The 10912-nt window shown below is 43.5% G+C and overlaps 1 protein-coding gene across 9 annotated transcripts in view; it reads right to left on the bottom strand.

The window, feature by feature from the left end:
- The window catches only part of dennd1a (DENN/MADD domain containing 1A), a 536086-nt gene extending 526987 nt beyond the window's left edge, over window positions 1-9099 (bottom strand). For 8 of the 9 annotated variants that reach the window (XM_069888617.1, XM_069888520.1, XM_069888538.1 and 5 more), the window contains exon 1: window positions 8936-9099. In XM_069888617.1, the coding sequence (XP_069744718.1) occupies window positions 8936-8952 (17 nt within the window). In that variant the 5' untranslated portion in view covers window positions 8953-9099. The remainder of the gene's footprint in view (window positions 1-8935) is intronic. The other variant, XM_069888559.1, reaches the window with a different exon arrangement.
- Between the last annotated feature and the right edge of the window lie 1813 nt (window positions 9100-10912).

Here is a 10912-nt window from a genome sequence, read left to right as displayed (position 1 = left end):
TTTTTGTTTTTGTTTCTGTGGGCTGGTTGGAAATATAACTTAGACTTTAATTACTTATGTTATATTTAGGCTGGGGAATTTATTAGTTTTGCACTCTTATAGAAATTTGCATAGTAACCAGTGGGCATTGTTATAAAAGGGGGGATTTTGAATTAAAGTTTGAAGATGAATTTTTTGTTAATAAAGTCATTGTTCATCTTTACCCCTGTGTGATATGCTTTCTTTGTGGTTGCTAGTTTGATCTTGTAACACCAAATAGGCAGGCTTAGCTGGGACCCATGGCTACTCCTCCCTTGATTTGGAGGAAGTGAGACAAATTAAAGGAGAAGTGGTTTAAAGTGAGGACAAGTTCTGTCAGGCAGAGGAGGGGAGTGGTAAAGGGTGACTGGTTGGACAAGAAAGAAGCAAAGTGCTTTAAGACCTTCTGTATGGGGGATGGAGATATAAAGGGATTGAACATCCATCGTGAAGATGAGTCGGTCCAGTTCGGAGAATCGAGTCATTGAAGAGATGGAGGGCATGTGAGGTATCGTGGATGTAGGTGGAGAGGGATTGAGTCAAGGTAAAATGAAATTAGTTCGGTGAGACGAGAGCAGGCAGAAATAATGGGTCCACCCAGATGGTTAGGTTTGTATAACTTGAATAGAAGTTAGAAATGAGCAGTGCAGGGATAGGAGACAATGAGGTTGGCATGGGAGGAGGTGACCTGAGATGATAAAGCTGGAGATGGTGTTGGAGACAGTGGTTTGATGTGCTGGGTTGGGATCCTGTGGAAGGGGTAGATAGGAAGAGGTGTCTGAGAACTGTCGTCTGGCCTCAGCAAGGTAGAGGCCAGTGTGCCAGACCACAACAGCACCACCCTTACCTGGTTTGATGGTGAGGTTGGGATTGTGCAGAGAAGAGTGCAGAGGAAGTAAGATTAGAATGCACTACTTCAGAGAACCTTTCCTGATCTTAACACATGAATGTCACCGTGAAGAAAGGACGCCAGCACCTCTATTTTCTCACGAGTTTGCAGAGGTTTGTTATGACATCGAAAACCTTGGCAAACTTCTACAAATGTGAAGTGGATAGGATGCTGACCAGCTACATCATGGTCTTGCATGTGGGCACTAATACCTCTGAGCAGAAAGCCAAGCAAGATGTAGTAGACAGGCCACACTCTCCCTACCATCGAGAAAAGTCTGCCGTAGGAGATCAGCAGCAATCATCAAGGGCTCTCTCCACCTAGGACACGCTCTATTCTCGCTGCTGCCATCACGAGAGAGATATCGGTGCCACAAGACTCGCATCACAAGGTTCAGGAACAGCCGCTACCCCTCCACCATCAGACTCCTCAACCACAAACTCAATCAGACTCATTTAAGGACTCTTACTTTACATATTATTTATTATTGAATATTTTTTTTCTGTATTACAATTTGTTTGCACTTACTTCTTGATTATATTTCTCTCTTTTGTATATGTATCTTCTCTTGAGTAGTTTTTTTTGCACTACTGATAAGTTATAAATTCTGCCTGGCCCGCAGGAAAAATAATCTTGGGGTTGTATGTGATATCATGTATGCACTTTGACAATAACTCTGAACTTTGAAAACTAGTGAAAGTAAATTAGATGCAACAGTTGGCTTAGTGATTAGCGCAACGCCTTTACAGTGCCAGCGATTGGGACCGGACCTGGGTTCGAATCCCACATTGTCTGTCAGGAGTTTCTATGTTCTCCCACTGTCTGCGTGGGTTTTTTCTGGGGGCTCTGGTTTCCTACCACCCTTCAAAAATGTACCGGGATATAGGTTAATAGAGTATAAATTGGGCAGCATGGACTCATAGGGCTGAATTAGCCTGTGCAGTATGTCTGAAATTTTTTTTTAATTAAATTTAAAATGAATCCGTTGGACAATATTTTTCACAAACAGTGGTGGGTATATGAATTGAGGGCTTTAAAATACATCTGAGCAGGTACACGGATACAAAAGGTTTGGAGGGAGATGGGCCAAATGCAGGTAAATGGGACTACTTTAGATAAACAGCCTGGTCAACATGAACAATTTGGATAAAAGGACTTATTTCCATACTGTGTAGCTCAATGACCACGACTTTGCAAATTGCATTGTCTGTCAATAAAGCTTGATAGAAAGAGATCCAAATAAGTAAAATCAAGGTTAAATTGCATCCAATCTTTTAAAATATGCAATATTGCACACTAGATCATTAATGATGCATTGTTCTCCAAAAGTTGAAACGTTTTTAACATTAAAATATTAAGCCAAGAAAATACATTACAAATACAGAGTTGCTGCCTTGACATGCAGCAAAAAGTGAGGAAAGGTGAGCGGAGGCTGAGAAGGAGCAGTTTTAACAGGCCAAGTAGGGTTTCCTTTTAATTCTACATTAGAAATCTCTCTGACTTAACAAGCATCAAATTTCATATTTGGGTCTCAAGACACTTCTTCAGAAATTTACTTCTAGATTATCATATCAATAACAAAAATCATTTGATTAACAAATGAGTTCTTGTGCAATAAAATACTTCTGAACAAGGACATAACAAATGATTTGTTGGAATTTAATGAAGCTTTGCCTCTGCTTTGCTGTATCTGAAGAATTAAATACAGCACTTTGCATAAAGATTAACATTTAATTGTTGCTTAAATTACAGATAATTAGCTGTTGGCCTAAATTATTGTTTTAAAGTTGCACCCAAAAGCTCCTCCTTTGAGCCATTAATTATAAATAGAATTCAAACGTGACAGTGAATTGCAAATAAATTCATCATCAAAAACACTATGGTAATAATTAATGCAAGTTCTACCACACAAAATAAATGCTCCATGTGGCTCTGTATCACACAAATGATCAACAGCATAAGGCCAACAAAGATGCAATAAAATTCTCTTACTTTATTTCTTCTTTTGTGATCCCTGCTGCCCTCAACCTTTTGGCTGCACTTTCATGGGCATTCCCCACTACCTTAACTATTAGTGCTGCTGCCAGTTGCTTTAGACGCAGAGAAGGCCTTCGACAGAGTAGAATGGAATTACTTGTTCAAAGTATTGCAAAAATTCAGTTTACCGGAGAAGTATATTAATTGGATTAAAGCATTATATAAGGGACCGTTAGCGAAAGTGACAGTAAATGGACATGTATCAAAGCAATTTAACTTAAGCAGGTCAACGCGGCAGGGATGCCCACTATCACCATTATTGTTTGCGCTAGCTATAGAACCACTAGCAGAATCGATAAGAAGAGATAATAATATAAAAGGAATAAAAATAAAAGACAGGGAATATAAAATCAGTCTGTTTGCGGATGATGTGATAGTGTACTTAACAGAACCAGAACTATCAATAAAAGAACTATATAAGAAATTGAAGGAATATGGAGAAGTGTCGGGATACAAGATAAACGTAAATAAAAGTGAAGCAATGCCTATGAATAACGCGGATTTCTCAAAATTTAAGGAGGAATCCCCATTCAGATGGCAAACGCAGGCAATAAGATACCTAGGTGTGCAAATAAACAAAAATCTAGGCCAATTATATAAACTCAATTACAATCCACTAATGAAAAAACTACAGGACGATTTAGAGCATTGGAAAGAGCTACCACTAACACTGATAGGAAGGATAAACTGTATTAAAATGAACATTTTTCCAAGGATACTATACTTATTTCAGGCATTGCCAATACAACTGACAGAAAAATTCTTCAAAGAGTTAAAGAAAATAATAAGGAGATTTTTATGGAGAGGGGGGAAACCGAGGATAGCACTAGACAAATTAACAGAATGGTATAAACAAGGAGGCTTACAATTGCCAAACTTCAAAAATTATTATAGAGCCGCACAATTAAGGTACCTATCAGATTTTTATCAAACAAGGGAAAAACCAGACTGGACGAGACTAGAATTAGATAAAATAGGGGAAAAGATACCTGAACACATATTATATAAATGGGACGAAAAATTGGTACAACATAGAACTTCTCCAGTATTACACCATCTCCTCAATATATGGAAGAAGATTCATGTAGAAAGAAATAAAATAAATTACCAAATACCAAAACTAATATTGACGCAAAATAAGCTACTCCCTTTTACAATAGACAACCTTGCCTTTAGAAAATGGGAAAAAAAAGGGATTAAAAGAATAGAAAATTGTTTTTCAGGAAGTAGATTCTTATCCTTTGAACAAATGAGAGATAAGTACAATATAACGGGAGATACAGCGCTGGCATATTACCAACTGAGATCCTACTTGAAAGATAAATTAGGAAGCAACTTGAGTTTACCAGAGGGAAGTAACCTTGAATATGTGATTACAGATACAATGTTAATCAAAAGATTTATAAAAAATATGTATATTAAACTGCAAGAAAAGGAAAATGAGGAAACAAATGGTAAAACTAAACAAAAATGGGAACAAGATTTAAATATAAAGATAAAAAAGGAAACATGGGAGAAGTTATGCTCTGGAACGATGAGAAATACAATAAATACGAGGCTGCGTATGATACAATATAATTGGTTACACAGACTATACATTACACCGCAAAAGTTAAATAAATGGGACCCAACAGTATCTGATAGATGTTTTCGATGTAAAAAAGAAAGGGGAACAACAATTCATGCAATCTGGACATGTGAGAGAGTAGAAAAATTTTGGGATGATCTCAATCAGATATTAAATAAAATAACAGAAAACAATATACCAAAGAATCCAGAGATCTTTCTCCTAAGTAACATAAAAAATAAAGAATTTGGAATTGACTTGGAGGATGCACAAAAAAGATTTGTTAAGATAGCCCTAGCTGTAGCAAAAAAATGTATTATGTCAACCTGGAAATTGGAAGATAATTTGAAAATACAACAATGGTATATAGAAATGAATAAATGTATTCCATTAGAAAAAATAACATATAGTTTAAGAAATAATATTGAAATATTCGAACAAGTATGGGAGCCTTACATTAAATACAATAGCGAAAACCTACCGGGAACAAACATTACCTAAGTTGATGGAAGGAGAAGAGAAGAAAAAAATGGACTCAGTAGAATTTCTGGTGTATTTTTGTTGAATGACAACATTGTCTAACTGAATTAATGCAACCTAGATTGTATAACTAAAATGGATGAGAGGGGGGAGGGATGGGGGGGTGGCTTGGGAGGAGGGAGGGGGGAGGGAGAAAAAGTCACTGTAAATGTGTGGAAAAGAAAAAGTGTATATCATGGCTATTGTGATTTATGGTGTGAAAAAAAAAAAAAAACTATTAGTGCTGCTGCCTTACAAAACCAGAGATCCAGGATCTATGCTGATCTCAGTTACTGACTGTGTGTACATTATCTCGACAACCATATGGATGTCTGCCAGGCGCCCTGGTTTGCTCCTACTTTGAGAAGTGCTGGAGTGGGTAAGTAACAAGAGTTCGCTGCAGAAAAATCCCATCTCTGTGTTCCCAATAAACTTACAAACCATTCTGACCTGTCACTATTCATCTTCACAACACAGACCACAACAGTTTAAGGTTACTTTTCACCATATTCATAGAGATCAATAGATGAATGAAATAAAGTCTTATAATTTATAGAATTAACTGTAGGCTCTTTTCAACAAACATTATGTTCCAGACCAGCAGTTTTGAGTTAATAGCATATGATAATTGGCAAATATGAAATGCCTTCCAGTCATTTGAGAGTCACACAATCAAACAACAGTGCCAAAAAATGTCAAAGACAAATTTAAACACACCTAAACAATAGTTACATGAACATTTTTTCCAGCTAAGGTCACCAGTTTATGGCGGGAAAAATAAAACTGGCAGATAGGTTCCTTTCCTTGGAGATTGTTTCAGTGCTTTACAACATTAAAGATTTATATGAAATAAATAAACTGTAAATATTCCAAAAATGTTGAATAATCAGTGACTAGAGGATTTCATTACAGAGTGGAAGTTTTACATGAGCAAAAGATTTTGTTAAAAACTGCCTGATGAGTGGCTACAATTTTGAATGTACCCCTGATGGGGTAAAGAATAGAGATCCAATAAAAAGGAATTGCATAAAGTAAATAATTAGAGGGAGCTGAGGAGGGGGATGGGAACAAATGGTTTGCTCTTCAAAAAGATCCAGATCAAACTCAAGGGTCTGAATAGCATTCTGCTGGGCCGTACTAGTCTCTGATCAAAAATCAAACGCTGGACCTTTACAGGCAGGCATCAGATAAACTTTTGTTTTAAAGTTTTGTGAGCATCCACCCTGGCCATACCCTCCAACAGCAACAGTTCAAAAGGAGCAAGGGAAGAATCACATGCACTGATACATTTTTTCAACAGTAGTGGAAGATAACATAACATCAAACCCTTCCAATGGCTTTTGCACATTCCTTGCCTGAAATTATCTCTTCAACTTCCAATTGTGCTTTTGCTCTCTTTTCTGACAAACTTACTCTTTCCCCAGTCTCTGCCACTGTATTCAAACAAAGCATCTTTTTCCACATTTCCTTCTCCAACGGTCTCTTCCAGAATCATCGGAACTAATTAACAAAATGCCTTTCTTCCACAAAAGATATGGGAACTGAAATCCAAATGTACCACCTTCTTATTTCAAATGTCACCACTGGCCTTAGACTTCTATTTAGGCTACTCAATGCAACGTGAAAATGACATTTGTTGATGAATGCACATACTGAATTTTGTAATTCAGGGAGCATGCCTCTGAAGATTAACTCCCACTGCCAACAGCATGTAATATTAATCTGCAACACCATATTTTTATTGTCCTGGAAATGACTCCTCGTTATTGTCCCATCTTCCATCCACTAAAACCTTCAGTTCACAAACTCTACATTTCAGACTCAGGACCCATTCCATTCATCCATTATCACTAAACACACTGATCTATCTTGGATGCTGATTACACATCAACCATGCTTCAAAATTCTTGCCCTGCCTTTCAAAATCACCACATGGTCTTGCCTCTCACCAGCTTTGTAAAATCTGCAACCCATACTACTTACAGGATATGCTTTTAATGCCCAGGTCGCAGAATAAAAGAGCAGAGGTCATGCTAGGACTGGATGAAACAGTTGTTAGGTTACATATTACAGTTCTGGTCACCACAATGTCTGAATTATGTGATAGTCAAAAAAAAAGAGTGCATGGATTTACGAAATTTACAGGGATTTAAGTTGTTGAATTTTAGTAGGGGATTAAAGTGCAAGGGCCTGACTTGGGTTGGTTTCTTTGAACAAAGAATGATGAGTGAAGTGGATATGATAGCAGGGCAGTCCCTCACTGCCACCCCTCCCATAGTGAGCTGCTCCCGCCCCGCCGCCCCTCGCGTGGTGGGGCGCTCCCGCCCCGCCGCCCCTCGCGTGGTGGGGCGCTGCCGCCCCGTCCATAGAGGGGCGCTGCCGCCCCGTCCATAGAGGGGCGCTGCCGCCCCGTCCATAGAGGGGCGCTGCCGCCCCGTCCATAGAGGGGCGCTGCCGCCCCGTCCATAGAGGGGCGCTGCCGCCCCGTCCATAGAGGGGCGCTGCCGCCCCGTCCATAGAGGGGCGCTGCCGCCCCGTCCATACAGGGGCGCTGCCGCCCCGTCCATACAGGGGCGCTGCCGCCCCGTCCATACAGGGGCGCTGCCGCCCCGTCCATACAGGGGCGCTGCCGCCCCGTCCATAGAGGGGCGCTGCCGCCCCGTCCATAGAGGGGCGCTGCCGCCCCGTCCATAGAGGGGCGCTGCCGCCCCGTCCATAGAGGGGCGCTGCCGCCCCGTCCATAGAGGGGCGCTGCCGCCCCGTCCATAGAGGGGCGCTGCCGCCCCGTCCATAGAGGGGCGCTGCCGCCCCGTCCATAGAGGGGCGCTGCCGCCCCGTCCATAGAGGGGCGCTGCCGCCCCGTCCATAGAGGGGCGCTGCCGCCCCGTCCATAGAGGGGCGCTGCCGCCCCGTCCATAGAGGGGCGCTGCCGCCCCGTCCATAGAGGGGCGCTGCCGCCCCGTCCATAGAGGGGCGCTGCAGCCCCGTCCATAGAGGGGCGCTCCCGCGCTGCCGCCCCATCCATTGAGGGGAGCTCCCGCGCTGCCGCCCCGTCCATTGAGGGGAGCTCCCTTGCTGCCGCCCCGTCCATAGAGGGGAGCTCCCGCGCTGCCGCCCCGTCCATAGAGGGGAGCTCCCGCGCTGCCGCCCCGTCCATAGAGGGGAGCTCCCGCGCTGCCGCCCCGTCCATAGAGGGGCGCTCCCGCGCTGCCGCCCCGTCCATAGAGGGGTGCTCCCGCGCTGCCGCCCCGTCCATAGAGGGGCGCTCCCTCGCTGCTGTCTCTCTCATAGTGAACTGCTCTTCCTCTGATAGTGGAGCACTCCCTCATTGCTGCCCCTTCCAAGGGGCACTCCCTCATTGCTGCCCCTCCCATAGTCAACTGTTCCTCCTCTGATAGTGGGGCACTCCCTCACTGCTGCCCCTCCCGGGGGCGCTCCCTCACTGCTGCCCCTCAGGCAACGAGGTGCTCCCTTAATTTTGCTCGGTGGTTTCAGCCTGCACCTTTATGCTGATGCAGGAAAAGCCTTGTCCTTTTGGCCGAGAGAAGGGTGTAAAGCTCTGGCCACCTTGCACCTGTGCACATTGACATTGCAAGCCAGTGTTTACTGAATGAAATACCAGCCTGCCTGTTGACAGTTGCCTGGGAGAAGCATCTCCTAGATACAGAATCCAGCCTCTCTGCCCACCCGACCTCCATTTCTTTTCTTACCGCTAGAACAAGATGTTTCCCGTGGATCCCGAATCCCCATTGGGGCCCACACAGAGTTACAGCGCGGCCGGCTGCAAGGCGGCTTGTGTCGGACTGAGAAGCAGGCGAGCCCGCGGATGCAAGGGCCTGGCGCTTTTCCGCAGCTCCAAGCCGGGGGAAGCCCCTACAGAAGGGAGAACGGCGAATTGAACTCACCTGATCCTCGACCCCATTGCTGGTGGATGTCGTGCCGCGCTGTCGTCGCCCTGCCGAGGAAAAGCAAAGCCGCCAAGCCCTTCCCTCCTCAGCCTTTACGCCAAACCGGGGGACGACATGGTCTCTGGGCATCGAAGGTACCGGTGGCCGGGTTGCCGTGGTGACTGCTGGGAGCTGTAGTCCAGCCTGCCGTCACTCCCCCATCATACATAAACTATTTCACGAACGGAAACTACAACTCCCGGTGCCCATCGCTCCCCAAGCAGCTCGGTCTACCTGTCCATCAAACTGGACTTTGCCAACTTTTTACTGGGAATGTCGCTGACCACACAATTAAATGTAACCCTGGCTTAATATTTAAGGGTTTCGTGAATCCATGGTTCATAGTGCGACATAAGGTGTCTTACAACTCGGTCGATGCATGGATGATGTTTCCAATGGGCACCAACCTCAAAATAAGGGATCAGTCATTCAAGCCGGAGGGAATGGGGTGATGAATCAATATTTTGCATTCTTCAGCTCTTCTGACTGCAATCTCGGTAAATGGTCTCAAGCCGAAACGTTGACTGACCACTTAAATTCTTCCTGCTTCTCAAGATTTCCAGTATCTGCGATCTGTGTGTGTTCCCTTGGAATGATCTCCCCCAGTGTGCTGCGGAGACTCAACTATTTAGTACATCAAAGATAGGGAGATTTGTGGATGGTAAAGGAATCACGCGAAATGGATTAGGGCTTGCAAAGTGGTACTGCGGTGAAAGATCAGTCATGATCTTATTGAATTGAATTGTTTGTCCCGTGTGCACGGATCGTGAAAAGTTAAGTTTTGCTTGCATACATTTTGGATCTACTAAAAAGTTCACAGAAAATGATGACAAGATTAATCACTGCAAAGATAGCATTGAACTTTAACATAACAGGCAAAGAATATGTTTTTAAAATAATGAATAAGAGATCCTCACTCAAGTCCTTTAACTGTCCTAAAAACACACCGAAATGCTGGAGGAATTCAGCAGGTCTTTTCAGCATCCATAAAAACCAAAGATATATTGCCCACGTTTCGGCCCTGAGCCCTTCTTCAAGGAATAAGCAGAATGAGCCAAAAACCGGTAATCTCAGATAATCTCAGAATTCAGACAATGCTGGCTGGGGGAATCCAGACCAACAAAAGGTGTTCATTGGATATGATAAGGGGAGAGGTGGGAATTTATCATGTCTGTGGGAAGGGAGACAGGGAAGGGGAGAGACAGAGCTGGGGGAAGGTGATGGGGAAAGAAGTGGGGGGGGTGTTAAACAAAAGACAAAGAAATCGATATTAATGCTATCCAGTTGAAGGGTGTCTAATCGGAAAATGAGGTGTTGTTCCTCCAGTTTGCGAGTGTCTCAGCAAGGAAATGGGATGGGGAATTGAAATGGGTGGCCGCTAGGAGATCCGTGCTATTGTGGCGGACAGATCGGAGGTGCTCACAAAGCAATTACCCAGCCTGCATTGTTTTGTAGCAGCATCACAGTGCAAACATTTATATAAACTACCTTTCAAAATAAATAAAAATAGTACAAGAAAAAGATAAAATAAGGTTGTGTCTAAGGTTCATTGTTCATTCAGGAATCTGATGGCAGAAAGGAAGAACCTGTCCTTGTGCCGTTGAGTGCACATCTTCAGGCTCCTGTACTTTTTCCCCAATGGTAGCAGAGTAAAGAGGTCATGATCTGGGTGGTGGGGGACTTTGAGGATAGAGGCTACTTTCTTAAGACACTGCCTGCTGTAGATGTCTTTGATGTAGTGAAGATTGGTGCCCGTGATGTTAGTGGCCGAGTTAACCACCCTCTGGATTTTTTTCTTGTCCTGACCATTGGCACCTTTGTGCCAGACAGTGATGCAACCAGCCACAATGTTCTCTGTGGTACACCTGTAGAAGTTTCCGAGATTACTTGGAGACAAACTGAATCTTCTCAAATTATGGACATTTTAGAGACTCT

The sequence above is a fragment of the Narcine bancroftii genome, chromosome 1, assembly GCF_036971445.1.
Source record: "Narcine bancroftii isolate sNarBan1 chromosome 1, sNarBan1.hap1, whole genome shotgun sequence".
Classification (NCBI taxonomy): domain Eukaryota; kingdom Metazoa; phylum Chordata; class Chondrichthyes; order Torpediniformes; family Narcinidae; genus Narcine; species Narcine bancroftii.
Note: the sequence above shows the minus strand (reverse complement) of the source record. Positions and strands in the feature narration are given on the sequence as shown.